The following is a 25,231-nucleotide window of genomic DNA, read 5'->3' as shown; positions in this document are numbered from 1 at the left end:
TGTTCCCTTCCTTCCTTCAGGTCAGTCCTTTGAGACTTTCTGGAGAACCTCATCTGAAAGTTAACTCCTCCCCCTAGAAGTCATAGCCCCTTTCCTTGCTTACTTTTTTCCTTCTGAATGTTTATCACTATCTAACATATGATTTATTTATCTTTGTTTATGTTTGGATTTCTGCCAACCACAATATGAGAATCATGAGGGCAGGAATTTTGGGGGGTCTCTTTTGATCACTGCCATGTCTCCACCACCTAGAACGATGCCTGGTACATAGCAAGCACCCAGCAGATACTCACTGCAAGAATGAATATGAAACCAAAATGTTGGATTTCACAGTAATCAAGAATCAAAGATCACCTGACTACTTGGGAAATAGGATCTCTTGCTGGAGTGGTGACCAGGATGGCTCAGACTTCACAAGGCCTGGAATTGGTGCTATTAAAAAAAAAAAAAAAATCAAAATAGTCAAAGAGGCCCAAACAGTCAGTCAGAGAGTCTGCATGTTTATGTTTTAATGTGTAAGAGATGTAAGAGACGGAACAGGCAGGAGACCCTGACCACGGTCAGGAAACCCAGACCACGTAAGTATTATGCGGAGGAAATTCTGGTTCAAGACTCAGCCCCACTGGTGTAGGGTGTAGAAAAACCAAAAGGAACCCCTTGGTCACTCAGAGATAATATCCACAGGAAGCAGCTATCTCCATCTCTTTGGGTTGGGGCACCAGAAAGGATGGGTGAGTACCTCAGATCCAGAGGAAGAAGAGGGTGAGGTGGGAAGCCAAGACTCTAAGAAAAAAGGATGGAGGAGGACAGAAGCAGGACTAGTCCTGAGGTCAGCCTTGCCCAAGAGAAGGCCAGGAAGGTGAGTGAGCGAGGTCCCCCCACTCGTGCAGGGCCCGAAGCACCTTTAGACGTGCGTCATTGTGAAACATTCAAGGCCACGGACGGTCCCCGAGCCTAACACCACAGTGTGTGTACCAAAGGGAAAGAAAACCACATTCTCTCCACATAAACACCCTCCCCCACTGCAAGACTTGAGGGACTAAGAAAAAGGGCTCAGCAACCCTTTAAAATCGGAGGGTGAGATGAACCATGAGAGACTATGGACTCCAAGAAACAAACTGAGGGTTCTAGAGGGGAGGGGTTGGGGGGATGGGTTAGCCTGGTGATGGGCATTAAGGAGGGCACGTTCTGCATGGAGCACTGGGTGTTATACGCAAACAATGAAGCGTGGAACACTACGTCAAAAACTAATGATGTATTGTATGGTGATTAACATAATATAATAAAATTAAATTAAATTAAAAAAAAAATGCCAGTGGGGGCTAAGGCTTTCATGCCCCGTGAGGGTGTTCAGTCAGACATGTATAAGAGCTACCAGCCTGCTGCAGCACGAGCTCCGAAACCCAGATCTGCTCACAAAGCTTGTTAATAAAAGTAGAGGGCACAAATCTAACCCAGCCCAGAAGGATTTCAATAAATTTCAAGCAAGGGAATCTGATGGGGAATTATACCGAGGAAACCTGACATTTCCCATACAACACATGCATCCGCTTGCCTTTTGTATTTACAGTTTGTATATCCAGACAATCTTTTTATGCAAATAATAAATCCGCATGGAAGTCAGGTAGAATCTTCTCTTACGTTACTATTATGTATTTGATTCAGTGAACAATTTCCCTGGATTTAAAAGAATCTAAGAAAGGAAAAGGGCTTCCCCTGGGATTCCACAACAAAACTCAAGGGGTGCCCTGGGGCAGCACCAGCTTGCCTCCATGCAGAGAATCAAGGACCAGGACAAAGAATTAAGGTCATCCCTTCCTCTGGCCCCACTGTCCCCCATCTCCTCCCCTCCAGGGGGTGCTGGCCCAGCCCTCACAGAGGTCTCCACTGAACAGGACTCCAGCCCAGGCAAAGGGGGCCAACAGTTCCAGTATAAAGCCCTTTCCACCCAATCACTTGTCCTCATCCTCAGCACCTCCCCACCCCCACCTCCACCAGCAGCACCGCTAACACCCAGAACTAGTTTCTCCCTCCTTCGGATACTTGAGCAGCTCTCTCCTGTCCCTCTGAATCTTCTTTTCTCCCTGCTAATCCCTCTCTTCCTAAACCTGTCTTCACTCTCTCTTCAGAGACACTCTCTGTGACTACACTTCAGGAACCCAGAACTGAGCCATGAGCACAGGCGGGTCGGAGCCAGGGTGTGTGCAAAGCAGGTCGGGTGTCTCGCACTCACCACCCTTCTGCTCCAGGCAAGTCTATTTCACTACCAGATCCCAGAGCTTCCCCACTGGCTACAACCCTTGCCTGGAGCCGCTGATGCTGAGGCTAACAGTAACAACTAGTATGTATGGAGGGCTTACTTACTATTACGAGACACTCTACTATGCATTTTAATCCTCACCAAAAAGAAAAAAAAAAAGTAGGACTATTACTCTGTTACAGGGGAGGAGCCCAATTCCAGCCCATCTGCCTGCCTGGGGTCCCAGCTGAGCTGTGGCACCTGACTGGAGTGAGACCTGGCAAGGACAGGGAAGGGCATATGCCTCGGCCAGCCCTCAGGGGCTCTAATTTGTTAATGGCCAGCCTTGTTCCAGAAACGATGTAACTCACTGAATTAACCATTGTTCCTTCATGCAAGCTTTCCTGGTTTGGGCACTCATTTGTTTAAAAACTACAACATACACACCCAAATAGCAAAGCCAAGGAAAACTGCTGCCATGCTTGAAATGACACTCAACTATCTCTGGAATGGCAATAAATGTGAGAATCTGGGGAGCAACGAGAAGCGTGAAAGGCAGGCCATCTCACTCAGGGCCTTCAAACTTGCTGGCTTTGGGAGCCTTTCCAAACGATGTGTCTGCCAGAGGATGTGTCATGAGAACTGAGCTAATTATCCATATAATTCACACACTGGGGCGGGGGATCAGCAGGAGGAAGTAGACCTCAGGCAGACCAGCAGCTAAGGAGACTTGTTTGCGCCACCCTGGGCTTCAGCAGATGCCCCCCAAAGGTGCCACCAGGTCTGTTTCGAAGATTGTGGAAAGGAAGGCCTCTGGGTGAAGTGTGACCATTTTTTCCGAGCTGCAGGTGGTCACAGCGAGTGGCGGGAGGGAAGGACTGCTCAGAGCCCTACAGACTTCCCGGGCCCCTTCTCTCCAGCTTTCTCCCGCCCCTCCCCCTTCTGGGCTCAACTTCAGCCTCTCTCACGCGCTTCCTTCCCTCTTCCAGCCGCCTCTCCTCCTGGCCTCCAAAGAGCAGCCGGTGGGATGGGCGTCAGCCTGGAGTAGGAAATGGGAAGCCACAGCGGTTCTCTGAGAACTCGAGTCCCCAGGAGCCTGCGCAGTCACAGGGCCAGGGAGGAGACGGGCCGCAGTTCATCACACCCCAATGCAGTCCCACCCTAGGGGTGGGGACCTGGGCTCTCTCCCCTGCCGTCGGCAGCAGGGAGGCCCCTCCGGACGAGTGACAGAAGGCTGCGTGGCACCTCGGACTCGGGCTCCTCTGTCGCGGGAGACCAGAGGCGCAGCCCCTTCCAGCGGAGCACTCCGAGGGGGGAGGCTGCCAGACAAGACGCGACCCCAATCGGACACTCTTCTTAACTCTTCTCAAACATTTCACCAACCCTCTCCTATCGCTCTCGGGGCGGGGCAGGGGTCACAGCCGGCCCTCCCGACGGTGAGGAGGGAGGGAGGGAGGCCGCCACTCCGGGGCAGGGGCTGGGTTGAGAGACCTGGGGGTCACCCCGACACTGGTCGCTGTACTGGTACAGGTCAGTGACTCGTCCTTGGGGACAGTCGGGGCGCCCGTCTTGCCCATCTCCGCCTGGAGGGCCTCAGGGCTCCAAGAGCTGACTCCTCGTCCTCCGACCACTGCCGCCCTGGGCGCCCTTCATTTGGGGGCGCAGATCTAAGCGTCCCCCGTCCCGTGCCAGGGACGGAGGGGAAAGCCGCAATCTCGGCTTCAGTAACTGCCCCTCCAGCCTGCATTGCACTGTAAAACGACCTCGCAACCACATCTCCCCGTAAGACTCCATCCGAGGCGCCCCCCCGTCTTCCCCCCGCCCGGTGCCCGCGGCCCCCGAACCTTGCCGCAGCGGCACGCGCGCTAGCTCCGGCCGGTCCTCGGGGAAGGCGTCGCGGAGGCGCTGCCACAGGCGGCCGAGGTCCGCGAAGCTGCGGTGCAGGTAGAGCACGCTGCGGTCCGACCACTCCGTGCGGATCTCGAAGAACTCCTCCTCGTCGCCGCGCCGGCTGACGATGAGCCTGCGGATGCCGTTCACCCAGCAGCCGCGCACGAACATGTTCACAAGCGAGGTGCCCTCAAACACCGCCGAGGCCATGCCGCGGGCCGCGCATGCCCCCGCCTCCGGGGGCGCCTTCGGCCCCCGCCCGCTCTCCGGCCCGCTCGTCGGGCCGGGGGTCTGCCTGAGGTCTGCCGGGAGCCGGGATCGGGCCGGGATCTGTCCCGGGCCGGGTGCGTCCGACGCCTCCGGGGCCGGGATCGGGCCGCCGCCGTGTGCCTGCGGTCTGCCCCGGACCGGGGTCTCTCCGGGGTCAGGGTCCGTCCGAGGTCTGTCGGGAGCCGGGAGCCGGGAGCCGGCCGGGGTCTGCCTGCGGTCTGCCCGGGGCCGGGAGCCGCGGCCCGTCCGAGGTCTGCCCGGAGCCGGGGTCCGTCTGGCGGCGTCAAGGACCGGAGTCCGTCGTGACCCGGGTCTGTCCGGGGTCCGCCCCCGGCCTCCGCGCGCACTCGCGGGGAAGCGCGGCGACAAGTCGGTCGGGCCGGGCCGAGCTGTGTCTTTATAAGGCACTTCCCATCGCGGGCGGCGCGGTCGTCGACGTCGAGGCCGCCACCGCCGCCGCCTTCCTCCCTCCTCCGGGTGAGCGGACGCGCCGCGGGCTGCGAGCGGAGGGGGTGGCCCGGCCCGCCGCGCCCCGCGCCGCCCACCGCAGCCCGCGCTGCTGGGGCCGCCGGCACCCCCGGCCGCCGGGAGCCGGCCCGAAACCCGAGCGCCGGCCCCGCCTCCGCGCGCCCCGCCTCCGCGCCCCCGCCCGGCCCCAGACCGCCCCCGCCGCTTCCTTCCCCTCCCGGCCGCAGAGCCGCCGGCCGGTGACTGGACGAGGAGCTGGGAAGGGAGGGCGGGGCGGGCCTGCGCTCCCGGGGTTCTCGGGGCAGACTTTCTTCTCTTCCGTTTCTCGCTTCTCCGCAACGCTCGGCCGGGGGGCTGCGCGCCCTGCCCCGCCGGCGACAGCGAAGGAAGCTGCACGGGGGTCGGGGCCGGGGACCGGGGCTGGGCGGAGCGCGAGGGAGGCTGCGGTGCGGGGGGGTCCGGACGCGCCGGGCGTCGGGACCGTTGCTCTCGCCCTAATCTCTGCACCGTCGCCCACCCACCCCGGCTTGGGCCGGGGGCATGGGCTGGGCACCGAGGTCCGCTCGTCCCGCGTTCGCCCCGCGCTCAGCGTCCCCTCTCCGCCCGGTGTCCGCTCCCCGCCCCGCGTCCCCCCCCCGCCCCCCGCGCATTCCAGTCGTGCCACACACAGCCCGGACACCCCTGCTGCAGACAGACCGGGACGCGGCGGGACACACAGGGAACGGGCGTCCATTAGGACTTGGCCAGCCAAACAAGCGGTGGCCCTCCAATAGGAGAGGGGATTCCCCCTGCCCCCTCCCCCTGCCAGGAAGGGGGACAAACCTTGGTGGGAAAGAGCCCCCCCGGAGTGAGCTGGGGCCCTTTGTGAGTCTGGGATTTCGGAAGTCGAACTGGGGAAACTGCCCACCTTGGAAACTGGGATTTATAGCAGCCGTGATTCACAGCCTATTTTTTAGGCTGTTCCTAATTGGAAGATAATTTCAAGCGATAATTTAAGAATTGGAAGTTCCAGAAGTGTCTCCTGTGACCTCACATCGCCCTAGGCAGGGGTGGGAGAGCCAGGGCTAGGCTCCCTTCAGCGCCTTGCAGAGTTCTAGAAAGCACAGAGAGCCCACCTAGGGCACAGAAACGTTAGAGGTTGAGGGCAGGTTGCTGGTCACTTGACTCAATCCAGCCCGAGATATGACCCCCTTCCCACCTCCCCCCATTCCACCCCCCCACTCCGCTTCCCATCACCGCCGCCAGGTTTTATTCAGACTGCTCCAGCGACTTGAGGTATTCTATCTTCACGGTTCACCATCTAGGTTTATCTTTATCTCCCTGTGCTAGTCTTGGTCCCCGTTTGCTGTGTAAACTGGGAGAAGAAGGACTTTTCGGCAATTTGGCATGCCCTGCCCCCACCGTGGTGGCAGTCAGTAAGTGTGGTGCGACTGATAGGCTGACCGTGGGAGTCTGCCCTGTGCACCCAGGGGCCTGAGGGCAGAGGCTCAAGGAGCCACGCAGGGCTGCGTTCCACCTTCCTCAACAAAGCCCCACTGAGGCCTCCCTCACAGCCACCCTCCCAGGACACACACCCTTTAGCTCTCCGGGCCACTGGGCTGAACAGCCATCACTAGGACTTTAAAGGCCAGAATTAAGGTGCTTTTACACATTCTGTAAAGTCTTTCCTAGGAATAATCTGTCTGGGGTCCCCCGTTGCCAAGGAGACCTAACTTTGTGAAACTGCCCCTCAGTCTGTGCCAGGCATTCCTGGTCACCAAAGAGAAGAAAGTATTTTGCTATCAGTGGTGTTTGTTTGAAGAGACCCAGAAGGAGAGAAAACCAGATGCCCAAGTAGAAATAACAACTGCCCCAAAGCCACGAATAATTACAGAAATTCAGGTTAAAACACAATGAACTATTTTTCATCCATTGCATTGATACAGATTTCTAAAAATCTATTAAGAAAAATTATCCCAAATCTGAAAAGAAGGCCAAGAGGCTGGTCACCCCCTCTCAATGTATGTCCTTTCAAAGTTACCGGGCATTGTTTTAAAGCCCAAGGATTACTTAATTTTCTAGGAGAATGTACCATTGTTTGATGTTGCTATTTACTATTAATGAAAGGGTAAGACTCTGTAGGGTTATATATTAACGTGTAGATTTGTGCTTCATGGAGATGCAAATAATTTTTGCCCCAGAGATAACTTCACAGTTTATCATTTATTGCCCTGTAGGACATTAACCATTTTTATATCTAGTCTAGCAATCTTATTTTAATATATTTTAAGGATGATATAAACCTTTTTCACCAAATGGTCGTTGAGTCAGCTTTGTCATCTTACAAATTTTCACATTAATTAATGAGGGGAATAAAATTTCTGACACATGTTCATGCCATATTTGTAGAAACATTTGACAGTCACATTTAACTTTTGAAAATTATACTTGGGCAAGTCTGACAACAACAAGAATTTTTGCAGGATTATGGACAGATTTTTGGATGCATCAGTTGGAGCAGGCTCTTTGGAAAGCAGTTTAGCAGTGGTTGTTAAAACTGAAAATGTGAATGACTTGTCACCCAACAACTGCTAGGATTCAATCCTAGAGAAGCATTTCCACATAAGCACTGACAGAAAGGTACCAAGACACTCATCATTGCAGTGTTTGTCACAGTAAGACATTGGAAAGAACTTCAATGTTCATCAAAAGTGGGGTGAAGAGCTGGATAGGGATCAAACCATTCTGAACACCTACAAACTCAACAGGAGATCCAAGAAAAGAAGAGCAACAACTGTCTCAGCAGAAAAGCGACCACTTTCTGGAAGGTAGGACGTGAGGAGAAGTGAATCCGAGGCGATATTCGGGAGGATAGACGGCGGGGGAGGGGCCTCCGTCGGCCGCTTCTGGCAAGTGATAGAAGCACGGAGCACAAAATCGGAACTTTTAAAAGTCTGCTCCGCCGAGGGACGTCACTCTGGTGGCTCAGCGGGGGGTGGAACCCTCCGGGACAGTGTGGTCTCAGGACCCTCGGGGTCACAGAAAGACCGGGGGTGCCTGAGGGCAGCAGGGCTCCCAGGTATCGGAGCGGGGAAGCCGGCTGCAGAGGCGGAGCCCAGGCGCGGGCTCTCAGCTGGGGTTGCCATTAACCGCGATCCGCGGCACAGTCGGGCCCCTGCTCCTCCAGCAGGGACCCAACAAGCGGCCGATCCGGGGAGACTCACCTTCCTCCCCCGGGAGGAGCCGCGCGGGAGTGCACCGCAGGGATCTGCTGGGTTTGGAGACTCCAGACCGGGTCCGGTGCCAGAGATAGAAACGCGTGGTCACAGGCCGGTTGAGCACGGAGTGCAGCTGCAGACCGGGGAGACGGGAGTGACTGACGGCTTTTCTCTGGGGGCTCACTGAGGAGCGGGCCCGAGTTCTCGGCTCCTCCGGGGCGGAGATTGGGAGGCCGCCATTTTCACTCTCCGCCTCCAAAGCTGTACGGAAAGCTCGCAGGGAACAAAAGCCCCGGAGAGCAAACCCGAGCAGATTACTTAGCCGGGAGGGGGCAAGGGCGGGGCTATTCCGCCTCCGGCAGAGACATTTGGAAACCACGGCAACAGGCCCCTCCCCAAAAGATCAGCGAGAACAGCCAGCCAAGACCAAGTTTACCGATCAATGAGAACGGCAGAACTCCAGCGCTAGGGGAATGCTGCACATAGAATTCACGGCTTTTTTACCATGATTCCTTAGTCTTTTAAAGTTAATTTTTTTTTTAACTGTCTTTTTGTCTTTTTATTTCTTTTTGAATTTTTCTTTTTCCCTTTTTCAAACAACATCTTATCAATCCCTTTTTTAAAAAAAAACATTTTTATTTTTCATTTTTAGAGTCATATTCTATCCCTTCATAGTAGTTACCCATATTTTTGGCTTATATATATAAGTTGTTCTCTCTTTAAAATTTTGAGATAGTTTCTTCTAACAGATTAAAATATACCCTAAATCTCTAGTATATGGTGTTCTCTATTCCCCTGCCTGATCACATCCTCTCCCTTTTTTTTTCTTTTTCTTTTTTCTTTTTTTAAATCCTCTTTCTTTTTTCAAACAACTTCTTATCAATTCCTTTTATAAAATTTTTTATAATTTCCATTTTTACAGTCATTTTCCATCCCTTCATCATATCAACCCTTATTTTTGTACATATATAAGTTTTTCTTTCTTTAAAATTTTGGGAGACACTTTCTTCTAAAAGACCAAAACACACCCCAAATCTAGTGTGTGGCACTGATCTATATACCATATAGATCATATTTGATCACATTCTGGTTTTTCTTTTGTTGTTGTTCTTTTGTTTTGTTTGTTGTTGTTTTTATCTTTATCTTTTTCTTTTTTTTTTCTTTTTTTTTTTTTCTCTCTTTCCCCTTCTTATCCCACTGCTTCAGGTCTTTTCTGATTTGTTTAGAGTATATTTGCTGGGGACGTGGTTACTCTGCTAGCATTTTGTTCTCTCATTAATCTATTCTCCTCTGCACAAAATGACGAGACGGAAAAAATCACCTCAACAAAAAGAACAAGAGGCAGTACCGACTGCCAGGGACCTACTCAATACGGACATTAGTACGATGTCAGATCTAGAGTTCAGAATCATCACTTTAAAGATACTAGCTGGGCTTGAAAAAAATATGGAAGTTATTAGAGAAACTCTTTCTGGAGAAGTAAAAGAGCTAAAATCCAACCAAGTAGAAATCAAAAAGGCTATTAATGAGGTGCAATCAAAAATGGGGGCACTAACTGCTAGAATAAATGAGGCAGAAGAGAGAATCAGTAATATAGAAGATGAAATGCTGGAAAATAAAGAAGCTGAGAAAAAGAGAGATAAACAACTACTGGATCATGAGGGCAGAATTCGAGAGATAAGTGATACCATAAGACGAAACAACATTAGAATAATTGGGATCCCAGAAGAAGAAGAAAGAGAGAGGGGGGCAGAAGGTATAATGGAGCAAATTATAGCAGAGAACTTCCCTAATTTGGGGAAAGAAACAGGCATGAAAATCCAGGAAGCACAGAGAACCCCTCTCAAAATCAATAAAAATAGGTCAACTCCCCGACATCTAATAGTAAAACTTACAAGTCTCACAGACAAAGAGAAAATCCTGAAAGCAGCTCGGGAGAAGAGATATGTAACCTACAATGGTAGAAACATTAGATTGGCAACAGACCTATCCACAGAGACCTGGCAGGCCAGAAAGGACTGGCAGGATATATTCAGAGCACTAAATGAGAAAAATATGCAGCCAAGAATACTCTATCCAGCTAGGCTGTCATTGAAAATTGAAGGAGAGATAAAAAGTTTCCAGGACAAAAAAAAACTAAAGGAATTTGCAAACACAAAACCAGCCCTACAGGAAATCTTGAAAGGGGTCCTCTAAGCAAAGAGAGACCCTAAAAGCAACATAGACCAGAAAGGAACACAGACAATATATGGTAACAGTCACCTTACAGGCAATATAATGGCACTAAATTCCTATCTTTCAATAGTTACCTTGAATGTAAATGGGCTAAATGCCCCAATCAAAAGACACAGGCTAACAGACTGGATTAAAAAACAAGATCCATCGATATGCTGTCTGCAAGAGACTCATTTTAGACCCAAAGACACCCCCAGATTGAAAGTGAGGGGGTGGAAAACCATTTACCATGCTAATGGACACCAAAAGAAAGCTGGGGTGGCAATCCTTATATCAGACAAATTAGATTTTAAACCAAAGACTGTAATAAGAGATGAGGAAGGACACTATATCATACTTAAAGGATCTATCCAACAAGAAGATCTAACAATTGTAAATATCTATGCCCCTAACATGGGAGCAGCCAATTATATAAGGCAATTAATAACAAAAGCAAAGAAACACATCAACAACAATACAATAATAGTGGGGGACTTTAACATCCCCCTCACTGAAATGGACAGATCATCTAAGCAAAAGATCAACAAGGAAATAAAGACTTTAAATGACACACTGGACCAAATGGACTTCACAGACATATTCAGAACATTCCACCCCAAAGCAACGGAATACACATTCTTCTCTACTGCCCATGGAACATTCTCCAGAATCGACCACATCCTAGGTCATAAATCAGGTCTCAACCGGTACCAAAAGATTGGGATCATTCCCTGCCTATTTTCAGACCACAATGCTTTGAAACTAGAACTCAATCCCAAGAGGAAAGTCGGAAAGAACTCAAATACATGGAGGCTAAAGAGCATCCTACTGAAGAATGAATGGGTCAACCAGGAAATTAAAGAAGAATTAAAAAAATACATGGAAACTAATGAAAATGAAAACACAACTGTTCAAAATCTTTGGGATGCAGCAAAGGCAGTCCTAAGAGGAAAGTATATAGCAATACAAGCCTTTCTCAAGAAACAAGAAAGGTCTCAAGTACACAACCTAACCCTACACCTAAAGGAGCTGGAGAAAGAACAGCAAATAAAGCCTAAACCCAGCAGGAGAAGAGAAATCATAAAGATCAGAGCAGAAATCAATGAAATAGAAACTAAAAGAACAGTAGAACAGATCAACGAAACTAGGAGCTGGTTCTTTGAAAGAATTAACAAGATTGATAAACCCCTGGCCAGACTTATCAAAAAGAGAAGAGAAATGACCCAAATCAACAAAATCATGAATGAAAGAGGAGAGATCACAACCAACACCAAAGAAATACAAACAATTATAAGAACATATTATGAGCAACTCTATGCCAGCAAATTAGATAACCTGGAAGAGATGGATGCATTCCTAGAGATGTATCAACTACCAAAACTGAACCAGGATGAAATAGAAAACCTGAACAGACCTATAACCACTAAGGAAATTGAAGCAGTCATCAAAAATCTCCCAAAAAACAAAAGCCCAGGGCCAGATGGCTTCCCAGGGGAATTCTACCAAACATTTCAAGAAGAATTAATACCTATTCTTCTGAAACTGTTCCAAAAAATTGAAACGGAAGGAAAACTTCCAAACTCATTTTATGAGGCCAGCATTACCTTGATCCCCAAACCAGACAAAGACCCCATCAAAAAGGAGAATTACAGACCAATATCCCTGATGAACATGGATGCAAAAATTCTCACCAAAATACTAGCCAATAGAATCCAACAGTACATTAAAAGGATTATTCACCATGACCAAGTGGGATTTATCCCTGGGCTGCAAGGTTGGTTTAACATCCGCAAATCAATCAATGTGATACAGTACATTAACAAAGGAAAGAACAAGAATCATATGATCCTCTCGATAGATGCCGAAAAAGCTTTTGACAAAGTACAGCATCCTTTCTTGATCAAAACTCTTCAGAGTATAGGGATAGAGGGTACATACCTCAATATCATAAAAGCCATCTATGAAAAACCTACAGCAAATATTATTCTCAATGGGGAAAAACTGAGAGCTTTCCCCCTAAGGTCAGGAACGCGGCAGGGATGTCCACTATCACCACTGCTATTCAACATAGTATTGGAAGTCCTAGCCACAGCAATCAGACAACAAAAAGAAATCAAAGGCATCCAAATTGGCAAAGAAGAAGTCAAACTCTCACTCTTTGCAGATGATATGATACTTTATGTGGAAAACCCAAAAGACTCCACCCCAAAACTGCTAGAACTCATACAGGAATTCAGTAAAGTGGCAGGATATAAAATCAATGCACAGAAGTCAGTGGCATTCCTATACACCAACAACAAGACAGAAGAAAGAGAAATTAAGGAGTCGATCCCATTTACAATTGCACCCAAAACCATAAGATACCTAGGAATAAATCTAACCAAAGAGACAAAGGATCTGTACTCAGAAAACTATAAAATACTCATGAAAGAAATTGAGGAAGACACAAAGAAATGGAAAAACGTTCCATGCTCATGGATTGGAAGAACAAATATTGTGAAGATGTCAATGCTACCTAGAGCAATCTACACATTCAATGCAATCCCCATCAAAATACCACCCACTTTTTTCAAAGAAATGGAACAAATAATCCTAAAATTTGTATGGAACCAGAAAAGACCCCGCATAGCCAGAGGAATATTGAAAAAGAAAAGCAAAGCTGGTGGCATCACAATTCCGGACTTCAAGCTCTATTACAAAGCTGTCATCATCAAGACAGCATGGTACTGGCACAAAAACAGACACATCGATCAATGGAACAGAATAGAGAGCCCAGAAATGGACCCTCAACTCTATGGTCAACTAATCTTCGACAAAGCAGGAAAGAATGTCCAATGGAACAAAGACAGTCTCTTCAACAAATGGTGTTGGGAAAATTGGATAGACACATGCAGAAGAATGAAACTGGACCACTTCCTTACACCACACACAAAAATAGACTCCAAATGGTTGAAAGACCTCAATGTGAGACAGGAGTCCATCAAAATCCTAAAGGAGAACACAGGCAACAACCTCTTTGACCTCAGCCGAAGCAACTTCTTCCTAGAAACATCGCCAAAGGCAAGGGAAGCAAGGGCAAAAATGAACTATTGGGACTTCATCAAGATAAGAAGCTTTTGCAAAGCAAAGGAAACAGTTAACAAAACCAAAAGACAACCGACAGAATGGGAGAAGATATTTGCAAATGACATATCAGATAAAGGGCTAGTATCCAAAATCTATAAAGAACTCATCAAACTCAACACCCAAAGAACAAAGAATCCAATTAAGAAATGGGCAGAAGACATGAACAGACATTTTTCCAAAGAAGACATCCAAATGGCCAACAGACACATGAAAAAGTGCTCAATATCGCTCGGCATCAGGGAAATCCAAATCAAAACCTCAATGAGATATCACCTCACACCAGTCAGAATGGCTAAAATTAACAGGTCAGGAAACGACAGATGTTGGCGGGGATGCGGAGAAAGGGGAACCCTCCTCCACTGTTGGTGGGAATGCAAGCTGGTGCAGCCACTCTGGAAAACTGTATGGAGGTTCCTCAAAAAGTTGAAAATAGAGCTACCATATGATCCAGCAATTGCACTACTGGGTATTTACCCCAAAGATACAAAAGTAGGGATCCGAAGGGCTACGTGCACCCCGATGTTTATAGCAGCAATGTCCACAATAGCCAAACTGTGGAAAGAGCCAAGATGTCCATCGACAGATGAATGGATAAAGAAGATGTGGTATATATATTCAATGGAATATTATGCAGCCATCAAAAGGAATGAGATCTTGCCATTTGCAACGACGTGGATGGAACTGGAGGGTATTATGTTGAGTGAAATAAGTCAAACAGAGAAAGACATGTATCATATGATCTCACTGATATGAGGAATTCTTAATCGCAGGAAACAAACTGAGTGTTGTTGGAGTGGGGGGTGGGGTGGGAGGGATGGGGGGACTGGGTGATAGACACTGGGGAGTGTATGTGCTCTGGTAAGCGCTGTGAATTGTGCAAGACTGTTGAATCTCAGATCTGTACCTCTGAAACAAATAATGCAATATATGTTAAGAAAAAAAAAAAGAAGAAGAAGAAGAAGGTAGCGGGAGGGGAAGAATGAAGCGGGGGAAATCGGAGGGGTAGACGAACCATGAGAGACGATGGACTCTGAAAAACAAACAGGGTTCTAGAGGGGAGGGGGGTGGGAGGATGGGTTAGCCTGGTGGTGGGTATGTAGGAGGGCACATTCTGCATGGAGCACTGGGTGTTATGCACAAACAATGAATCATGGAACACTTCATCTAAAACTAATGTTGTAATGTAAGGGGATTAACATAAGAATAAAAAAATTAAAAAAAAAAAAAAAAAAAAAAAAAAAAAAAAAAAAAAAAAAAAAAAAGTGGGGTGAATAAATTAGTGACACAACAGAATACTATATAGCTGTGAAAAATGGATCAGTTATAAAAGTATGGATAGATCTCAGAAACAAGATGACTAATGGGTATAGCATAGGAATAAAGATATATATGTAACAAAACAGTACTAAATTTGGAAAGATATCTGCCAAATTCATAAAGGTAACCTTTGGGGTGATGAATGAGTCCAGATGCGAGGGTGTCAAGAACATTTATCTATAATGTTCTTATATACATTTCTGAATTACATGAATGTGCACACTGTGTAATTTTTAAAAAGGACATGGGTGCTGTGGGAGGCTGGAAGTCCATAGCCAGAGTGCTCCCGAGTGCTCACTTCTGGGTGGTGGGAATAATCGCTAATAAGATTTCCTTCTTTAAAAAAAAAAAAAGATTTTTTTTTTTATTTATTTATTTGAGAGTGAGAGAGAGCACGAGTGAGGTGGGGGGCGGGGGGCAAAGGGAGAGGGGGAAGCAGATTCCCCACTGAGCAGGGAGCCCAACCCAGGACTCTATGCCAGGACCCTGAGATCATGACCTGAGCCAAACGTAGATGCTTAACCGACTGAGCCACCCAGGCGCCCCGAGATTTCCTTCTTAGTATTTCTCTGTTACTTAAATATTATCTAATGATGATGATGAAAAAAATCTCGGAAACAAGTACCAAAACTTCTGACTCCTGGTCCTGCCCAGCCCCTGACGGACTCCAGCTGTTGAATCTCAAACTGCTCACTTGAACTTTCTTGTCCTGGACTTTCTTTTCTGTGAATTAGGAATTGTAAACAAGAACTTTGGAAAGCCCATGTCTGCCACAAGGACAAATAACGTGGTAGATGGCAGAAAGTGTGTCGTGGACACCTTTGCGGGCCTGTGGGTTATAAACGTGAGGACCAGACACAGAGGAGGAGGAGTGGTTTCAGGCTGTAAATGAAGCTGAGTAGCCCGCTCAGGGCCTGTGCTGACGTGATAGAATGTGAAACGGAGAACGAAGAGGAGCTCTTGGGTTCACCTGCGCATCTTCCCAGCCTGGTGCAGAGTTACACGGGTACAAGAGAGGGAGAGCCGTGGTGTAGGTGAGAGCCTGGGAAACCTGATACGTCCATCTGATTGATAAGAGTCAATAAAATTCAAGGCCTTTACTTTTGAAGTGATGTTTGTTTCTCTGTTTCTCTTTTTTTTTTTTCTTAAGATTTTATTTATTTGAGAGAGAGAGAGAGAGAGAGCGCACACAAGCAGGAGGGAGGGGCAGAAGGAGAGGGAGAAGCTCCTCCCAGCTGAGTAGGGAGCCTGACTCCGGACTCAATCCCGGAACCCTGGGATCATGACCTGAGCCGAAGGCAGACGCTTAACCGACTGAGTCACCCAGGTACCTCTCTGTTTCTCTTCTGCATTTGCTTTGTTTTGGCTTGTTGTTGTTGTTGTTGTTTTGTTTTGCTTTGTTTTAAGTTCTATCCTTTCTAGACCTCACCGTTAACAGAAAAACTGTGCAGAGGTTGGTAGCCACTTCTCTGGGTGGCCCTCTGTGTCACACTCCTTCTGCATCTAACAACACCATAGGAAGCTGGGGGCTTATGCCAGAAAGTGAGATGGGGATGGGGGAGGCAGTCCTGGCCCCAGGGCAGCCCTAACCCCACAGGTTCCACCATGTCTAACCCCCCCTCCTAACACTCTACATCCACCAGTATGCAAAATCACAGCTAAAGAGTCTTTTTTCGTCACTGCTGCTTGGGATGCCTTTGATAAACTGTTCACATCAGCACCAGGATTTACTTTTCAGTTTCACCTCCCCAGTTCCAGACACGGTAAGGAAATTCGGGGAGCATCCTGCAGACCATAGCTCTTCTCTGTTTTTCTTCTAAAGAAGAGCAGTGGGAGGGCCTACAGCTCTGAACATTTGCAGTACATTAACTGATCTGATCTTCCCAACAGCCCCCAGCGATAGGGGGTGGGGAGGATAATGGTCCCTTGGCCGATGAGGAAACTGCAGGCTCCAAGAGGATCTAAAGTGGTGCCAACCCATAGCTAGCCCTAAACTGAGGGTCTCCCTTGCTCATCCCACCAGCCTCTGTCTGGCCTTGGTCCATCCACATTGGCCTGCCTTCACCATCTCCAAGTGCCAGGTGCCTCTATCCAGTGCCCCCTCACGGGCCCGACAGGACTTCCCCATGCCCTCCACCACCTGCCTTGGCCTGCTGATTCCCACTCACTCTTTCAACCAGTGCTTGTTGAGAAGCAGATCTTGATTCATTAGGTCTGGATGGGCCTGAGAGTCTGCATCTCTGACAACTGCCCAGGAGATGCCAGTGTTCATCGTCCGCAGGCCCCTCTGGGTAGCAAGCCTAATTCTAGCATAAACCAGACAAAGTGAGTCTGGGAAATGTCAGGAGACACCGTTGTACAATTTCATAATGCCTGCCTTGATTCCTAATCGTAACTAAATGTTAGTCCTGTTTTCCTGGAGAGAATGTAATCTCCCTGGGGACAGGGACGAAGTATAACTGTCTCGTTCATATTTCCCTACCCAATGCCCAGCACAGGGCCTGGCACCTGAGGAATGCTCACTCAATACCTGTGGAATGACTGAATGAGCCAGAGAGCCAACACCGTTCTTCCCACCAAAATGCCATCCCTTGATTTCTGACAATTAGACATTTGGGAAGTGTCATCATGTATCATCAAACCCCGGGCATTGAACCATTTTAGAAAGGGACAGACCAAATTGTTCATGATGACAATCTCTCAGGAATGGGATTTTATTTTCTTGTGTGCACTTTTATGTTTTCCAGATTTCATGCAGCAATCAGGCATAACTTCAGTAAATCGAAGGTCATTTAAAAGTTCAAGTTCATCTAAGCAGATTCTTTCTTGTACTGTGTACGTGGTCACCTCTCCTTTGTCACTGCAGACACTCAGCTAGCTGTGTTCCTAGTGTATCCGTTTCCTGACTACGAAGGAAGGTCAGACTGCAGATGAGTACTGGGAGGCTTGCTCAGGCCTCAAATCTTTCTGAATCTGTCTTTTTATCCATGCAGTCCCTCTCACCCTTGTTACCCCCAAGGGATCTTAATCTTATTAGTAGAGTGGTGAAGGAAAAAATTCTCCCTCTCTCTTTTGAGGTCTTCCAGCTGGACTAAGAATTAAAATTACATGAGCAAATTAGCAGAAGAAAAACCCCCGACATTTTATTAAATGTGCATGGAGGCCCAATAATAAAATTCTATTTTTGGGGTGCCTGGGTGGCTCAGTTGGTTAAGCGACTGCCTTCGGCTCAGGTCGTGATCCTGGAGTCCCGGGATTGAGTCCCGCATCGGGCTCCCTGCTCGGCAGGGAGTCTGCTTCTCCCTCTGACCCTCCCCCGTCTCATGCTCTATCTCATTCTCTCTCTCAAATAAATAAAAAAAAATAAAAATAAAAAAAATAAAATTCTATTTTTAGACAAAGAGACAATAAATCTGTGAGGAATTGACAAGACAAAGAAAACTTAACTTTGGGAGCTTTAATTAGAAAGAATTTTTTTTTTAAGATTTATTTATTTGAGAGAGGGAGAGAGAGAGAGAGAGTGCTCATGAGTGGGGGGGAGGGGCAGAGGGAGAGGGAGAAGCAGACTCCCTGCTGAGCAAAAACCTGAGCTCAATCCCAGGACCCCGGGATCATGACCTGAACTGAAGTCAGATGCTTAACTGACTGAGCCACCCAGGCGCCCCACAATCAGCAAGACATTCTAAACAGAATTTGGGCTGGGCAGTAAATTAGTAAAACCTAACAAATGTTCTTTATACAGTCTTCTCAGCCCTGAATTCCCTCTCTCCGGAGGTAAGGATGTCTCTTTACCTTCTGGTATAGGGAGGGTACCTCTCCCATCGGAGATTTATTTCCTGCTTGCAGGGAGAGAGAGGAGGGTCTGAAAGTCCTCACACAGGCTGTCTGTTAAATAACTTTTACTTAAAATCGCACATTTTGGGCGCCTGGGTGGCTCAGTTGTTAAGCGTCTGCCTTCGGCTCAGGTCATGATCCCAGGGTCCTGGGATAGTGTCCCACATCGGGCTCCCTGCTTGGCAGGAAGCCTGCTTCTCCCTCTCCCACTCCCACTCCCCCTGCTTGTGTTCCTGCTCTCGCTATCTCTCTCTGTCAAATAAATAAATAAAATCTTTAAAAAAAAATCGTACATTTTGGGGTGGCCTGCCTTCAGCCCCTACACTGCTGACCTCAGCTTTGCTTTTACTGCCAAACTAAATATTGTGTCAAGCTATCCCTTTTCTGAGGATGGAATTTCTTTACTTCGAACCTAGATAACAGACTTCATTCATCGCTACTGCCAAGGTGCTTGCCTAAAGTTGCCATTTTTGAGCAGAACACTCTGAAAAATCATTGAAAACCCAAGACTGTTTAAGACTATCAGCTTTTAGGGCTCCTGGGTGGCTCAGTCGGTTAAGCGGCTGCCTTCAGCTCAGGTCGTGATCCCCAGGTCCTGGGATCGAGCCCCGCATCGGGCTCCCTGTTTAGCAGGGGAGCCTGCTTCTCCCTCTCCCTCTGCCTGCCGCTTCCCCTGCTTGTGTGCTCTTTCTCTCTCTGTCAAATAAATAAAAATCTTAAAAAAAAAAAAAAAAGACTATTAGCTTTTAGGGCACCTGAGTGTTTCGGTTAAGCATCTGCTTTTGGCTCAGGTCATGATCTCAGGGTCCTGGGACTTAGTCCTGAGTTGGGCTCTGTGCTCAGCCGGGAGCCTGCTTGTCTGCTTGTCCCTCTCCTTCTCCCTCTGCACCCCCGCCCCAGGCTCCTGCTCTCTCTTTCTCTCTCTCAAATAAATAAACAAAATCTTGGGAAAAAAAGGGGGGGGAGCTATCAGCGTTAGTCACAGCACTAAATAATCCCATTAGTAAAGCCTGATGGAGTTCACACTTTTTAGTTACTAGCATTCAGTAAATATTCTTAGATGATAACCTGTGTGAGGTGATTCAGCAAATAGCCTGTGGACAGGCAAAATATTTGTACCTCTTCCCCCGACCCGCTCTGTTTTACCCAATGGTACAAATGCATGAATATATGAGATGATTTAACATGATTTTCTGGTTTGAAGATAAATGCTGTTTTCACATTTATTAGCTCATTGAAACATCCACTCAAGCTGTTTTCTATAGGCTACCCTGAGCAGAATTAGTAAGCCAGTTTGTGGAAACTATACAGGAAACATAAGGAAAGTTTCAAGATCAAAGTGGGAATATTAATGGATGGACATTGTAGCCTGAGATACAGTGACTGCCCATAATATTTATATGAGGTCTATCTATTATATTAGGACAGATGTCAGGCCTCTTTGAATGGCTAGATTAAATAAAGGATCATGGTTACTACTAGGATTCTGTATTCTGAATAGAAATAAAATTTCCGTGCCTGAACTTTGTTCTTACCGTTTTGAGCCAACATCACTGCTCATATTAACCAGCAATGTTAGCCCCAAACAGGTAATATAATTTTAAAATCTTTACTGTTTAGGTAGATAATATAGAGATATAAATATGTATTGTTTGAGTCCATGAAAGATTTAAGATGACTTGCCAAATTATATATACAATAAAAAATGCATGAATTACAACTGAAAGCCTAAAAAAATATGGTAGAAGAGAAAAAGGAGCAAAGGAAATTTGTTACATAGATACACAGGCCACAGAACCTTATTTGGTTACCAAATGTGGATTGTAAATGGCTTCCAATCTCGGAGTTAAACTCCAGAATGCAGCCTGTCCTCCAAGACCCCTACAGGACATGCTGCATCACCCTATGCCCCCAGACCCCTACACCCCAGCCCTGCAGCTTATCCCCTGCCATTGTCCCCCTCCCTCAGTCTGCTCCCCAAGAAGCCAGGCAGACCACTGCAGTCCTTCAGTTACTGCTGCCTGGGCATGAAGGTGCCCATGTCCTCCCCGAGGGCTCCCTCTCTCTCTGGTCTCTACCCAAATCTACCCCCTTATCCGAGGGGCCCGCCCCGGCCACCCTACCAAAAAAGCATGAGGCTTCCACCCATCACTAGCCCCTTCTGGTGTTTTCTTTTTCTTCAGAGCACACCACATGATCTGTCCCCTCCCTGGCAGGTAAAACTTCTGAGAGCTATGGATGGCTAAGGTTCTGACTCTGGCCAGGGACAGAGTGCAGGCATTTTGTACATGACAGAAGGTCCATCCTACTATCTGATGCTCAGTTGGTACTTTTTTTTTTCAAAGCGCATGGATATGCTCTCAATCAACAGGACAGATTTCTTGTCTGGATCTGGTTAATCCTCATAACTGTGATGTCTCCGGAGCATTCCAGCTCTACATGGCTGTAGGGCAAGGAGGATCTGCCGCTAAAATTGCCTATAGCCCAGAAGCTGCTTTACTGTGTGAACAAAAGAACGGTCAAGACCCCGGGGTTGTCTACCCTCGGGCTGGGCCGTGGTGATTTGGGTCTGGGAGAATTTCAAAGCAGCATGTAGTAATTGCTGCATGTCTGTACATACAGACAGATAACCAACATGGATTATCAGTGATCCCACCAGGCTGACTTCATTGTCAAATAAAAGATACCTTCAAGTAATTGAGTTTGGAGTATGTTTACCACAAATGAGAATTTGGGTATTAGAACAGTCTCATAAGCCATGCTTTCTGCCAACAGCGTGAACCGAGTGTTGATAAGGTCACCTCTGGTACATCAAAACAAATCTCTATAATGAGCATAAAGAATAAGTGTTAGACCATTGGAAAAAGACTATGCACAGGATATTAAATGGTATTCCAGAATTTTTGTTTATTCTCGTAAGTGTAATAATGGTATTTTGTAATGAAAATATCCTTGTTTTTAGGCTCTGCATGCCATAGTCCTTAGTAATGATGTGACATAATGTTAAGAATTAGCTTTCAGTTGGCTCCACAATAAATACATAAATGGATGGATAGATGAAGTGAATACAGCAAAATGTTAATAATTATTGAATCCAAGTAAAGGATTGCAGTGTTTATTACACTATTTTATTCTTTCAACTTTTTTGAATATTTGAAAATTTTCACAAGAAAAAATTGGAGAGGGAGAATATATTTTCATTTCTACTCCTTTATAGTACCTAGATAATCTAAATGTGATTTCAAATCAGTAAGTCATAAATTAACAAGAAGAGAGGGGAAAAGTCCTGTTTTCTTGCCTTCAGAAACCATTTATTTCTGCTGATATTCTCAAAGTGATATTAAGGCTCAGATTGTGTATAAGCATCAGTGGACAAGGATTTTTATCAAACACATTAAAATTAGTCCCAGAGTAGTTCCTATTCACTGAGTTAAAAGTCAAGGAAAAAGCACAAACAATCCGGCATCTTGTGTGTAACTTACAGTTATGCATGAGGTGATGAAGAGAGTGGGGACAGCCATATTTCAAGGCTCCTTAGTCCTGACACACCCAGGCTTGTTGGGTGTCCTACACCACCATCACCGTAGGACACAAGAATCCTCCCCCCAAATTAAGTCCAGAATATTGCATTTTATACCCAAGTTCCCCAAGTTAGATATTCAACAGACTTTAATAGAATCATTTCACCTGCTAGCTAAAAGGGACTTTAATGATCATTTCACTGTAGTGAATGTTGATTGTACAATTATTAATGCTTCTGAGGGTAGAAATATTGCCCTGAATGCACCTGCATTAGTTGAATGACATAACAGAGAGACTCTAGATTGGTACTGGGTAAACATTTTCTTCTATGAGTGAATGAAAAGGAGATTGGGGCACTTTAGGCTCATTCAGGAAATTATGGGGAAAGAGTTGGGTCAAGTTTACTCCATTTAATATGTGCTCACATCTGTCTACCCAACATCTTGTCCATTTAGTGCCTTTTCAATCTAACACATCAGCCATGAGACATGTAGGTGAGGTGAGCAAGGGCTCCTACTCAAGAAGAAGAGATCTTCTGAAAAGATTAGATTGACTCAGTTTCCATAAATTTGATTAGAATGAGCAGGCGTTTGTAATGGGGGTGATATTTTTCTACTCAACCTCACCCACATACAGGGCCTTGAATTTGTCCCCAGAGCATGGCTGAGTAACAAGGACCCACTCTCTGTTGGGGGGAATTATATGGCTCATGCCATTCAAGGGAGGAAGTATGAAGCAATTCTGAGGCTCAGCAGATGTGTGGAGAGATGGGCATTCTGTCCATTGGCAGTGGGCCTGCAGGGGTCCATGAGGGGGCCCGATGAGGACAGGTAGAACAACTCCTTGCCACTCACTCTGCAGGTGTGACTTGGCTTCCAGGCAGTAGCCTGTTGCTGCCTGCCAGGTGGTCCTCTCCACTCCCAATTTTTTTCCCACCCGTGGCCAAGAGCACTCCTGCCGCCATGTTCCCTGCCATACACCCCAGGCGACTTAGATTCCTCCTTTCCTTCCCTTCCAGGGCATAATCTCTTATTTCCTGCCCCTCTGTGGCCTTCCTTTCGGAATCTCAAGAGCATCATTCTGGGGTGGGAAACCCTTGTTTATTTCTCTTTGCCTTCTCGACACAACAGTTCTAGCTTCTTGAGGGTTAGTCTAAGAAATGGGGGAAAATTTACATCAAGATAATGTTTGAAGACATCTTGCTGCAAATCAAGAGAGCTTTAAAGAGTCTCAGGTGACCTTCCTTTCTAAAGCAAATAATCACATGCTGATTTTCCTTTTGGCTTTTGTGCATATTCATCTTTTCATCCCCAGATTTGTTCAATACAGGTATGGCCATACTGATGAAAGCCTCTGCTTTTACCCTTCTCTCCTTCTCTCCATCTGGCCAGAATATGTACTTTCAAGTAGCAGTCCAAATTACTTAATTGTCTGACCAGTCCAGGTATTTCAGCTAATTGTCAAATTTCTCCTATACGTTATCCCATGACTGTGAAGACCTCACCAATGGGGCTTAAATTCTGCCCAGGCATAAAGGGCTCAGTGAACTGAAATCAGAAAAAAGCTCAGAGCAACACAGCACATGCCGGTGTCTTGGTTCAAGGAGTTGACTTTTATAGAAGTAAGTACATTTGTATTAGTTTTACAATGGATTGTTCTGGCACTTACCCAGACAGGAAAATAATGGAAGATTCTTTTCCCAAGGGCTCTTTAACTCAAACATTCAAAATGACCTGGCTTCAGTTCGCCCAGAGCAGAAGTCATAAGACTGAAAAAACAAGTAAATAAATTTTTAAAGAGATGGGCAGAGCACTGCTTTCCAAAAACCCTCCAATTCAGGCCAATGATTGAAAAGGAGCTAAGAATAGCTTCTGGAATGTTTGCTTCCTCCTTACTTAAATTTTTGTGAAGTTGTTATAACACTTATATTAAACTTCCAAGCAAGAAGAGCATGTATGTGTGGGAAGTATATGCTGGAGGGACTATCCACCACCAGCCCCCCAAATTACATACATTCCAAAGAACCAAGGCTAGCTCTGAAGACCAATTTTGGGCTACAGCTGTAGTTTAGAAGCTAAGCAATTGCAGACTACTCTGGTAGGTTTTGCTTTTTGTTAATAACCTATTTTCAAGTTCAGCAGACTGGCATCTCCTTTGATTCTGATTATACTCCTAAATCTCCAAGTTCAGTGTCAGCAGATAACAGTGTAATAGTAAGTGAGATTGTTTTCCTGGTTTGCTGGTGCACCAGCTGGCCCCCCGGGGGTTGCTGCGTGGGCATGCTTGGGGCAAACAACCAAGGGTTACAGGTTAACCACACATTTCACACCCATAACCACACCCTCCTGAAATGTAAGCACGGTCTAGTCTTCAGAGGCCTTTCTATAATTTTATATTCAATGGTAATAGCTCTTGGTGATTAATTTGGCTGCTTTTGGTCACTTCCAGGAAACGGGTTTTGACATGTCATCAGTGTTTTTCGAACTGAGGGAAAATGGAGTTGAGGAGAGTGTTTTCAAATTAATTCCAATGAATTTGAGTCCCATGTTGAAGCAATGTGATTATTCCTTGAATGCAGCCACACACATATTGTTCCATTATTTATTATAACTATTCGTGGCTTCCAACACCACGAATAAAAGAATGATATTAATAGCTAAGAATATTAGGTAGAAGCGGAGCATATCCGAATTATTTCACTTCCCTATTGCTCTGGCCGTTCATTTCGCTTCATGAGGTATAAGGGTGATTGTCCAGGGAAAAATGACTCTGAATCTGGTAATACCCTGTTCCAGTGAGAAGCTTCAGGAAGGCAAATAGGACTAAGTGTATTATTCAGGCCACTTTTTACACCATTTAACTGTCACATACAAATATAGAACTAAAAGCATTTTAATAAGATGGGTAAAAATATTTATGCATATTCCAAATTATCCAAAATTAGATATTCTATTGTATAGGAAGCTTGCCCTGTCTTCTTGCAAGCTCAAACACCTCCTGCCTGCAAGGTTTATTCCTTAATAGCTGGACTTCTCCTCTGAACTGATTCCAAGACGGGAGGCACTTCCCGGAACCCTTATATCAAAGAAAGGATTAATACCTAATTCTTTTAGTGGGGGTAGTGAGCAGGAGAGAGGGAAAAGAGGGAGGGTCC

At 46.6% G+C, this 25,231-nt stretch overlaps 1 protein-coding gene and 1 long non-coding RNA gene across 2 annotated transcripts in view; one reads left to right on the top strand and one right to left on the bottom strand.

The window, feature by feature from the left end:
- PXDC1 (PX domain containing 1) overlaps nt 1–4,870 on the bottom strand; it is a 28,856-nt gene extending 23,986 nt beyond the window's left edge. The window contains exon 1 of the mRNA XM_045866442.3: nt 4,084–4,870. Coding sequence (XP_045722398.1) covers nt 4,084–4,339 — 256 coding nt within the window. The 5' untranslated portion in view covers nt 4,340–4,870. The remainder of the gene's footprint in view (nt 1–4,083) is intronic.
- A 9,526-nt stretch (nt 4,871–14,396) lies between these two features.
- LOC135365483 (uncharacterized) lies at nt 14,397–21,297 on the top strand. Its single transcript, XR_010413417.1, has 4 exons — nt 14,397–15,755; nt 15,872–16,048; nt 17,469–17,639; nt 20,901–21,297. It is a non-coding gene; the product is annotated as an uncharacterized LOC135365483 (long non-coding RNA).
- Nucleotides 21,298–25,231: the final 3,934 nt, after the last annotated feature.

Source organism: Mirounga angustirostris, unplaced genomic scaffold (assembly GCF_029215605.1).
Source record: "Mirounga angustirostris isolate CCGP_5_RB_7025 unplaced genomic scaffold, mMirAng1.0.hap1 SCAF_8, whole genome shotgun sequence".
NCBI lineage: Eukaryota > Metazoa > Chordata > Mammalia > Carnivora > Phocidae > Mirounga > Mirounga angustirostris.
This window is presented reverse-complemented; position numbering and strand designations above follow the sequence as displayed.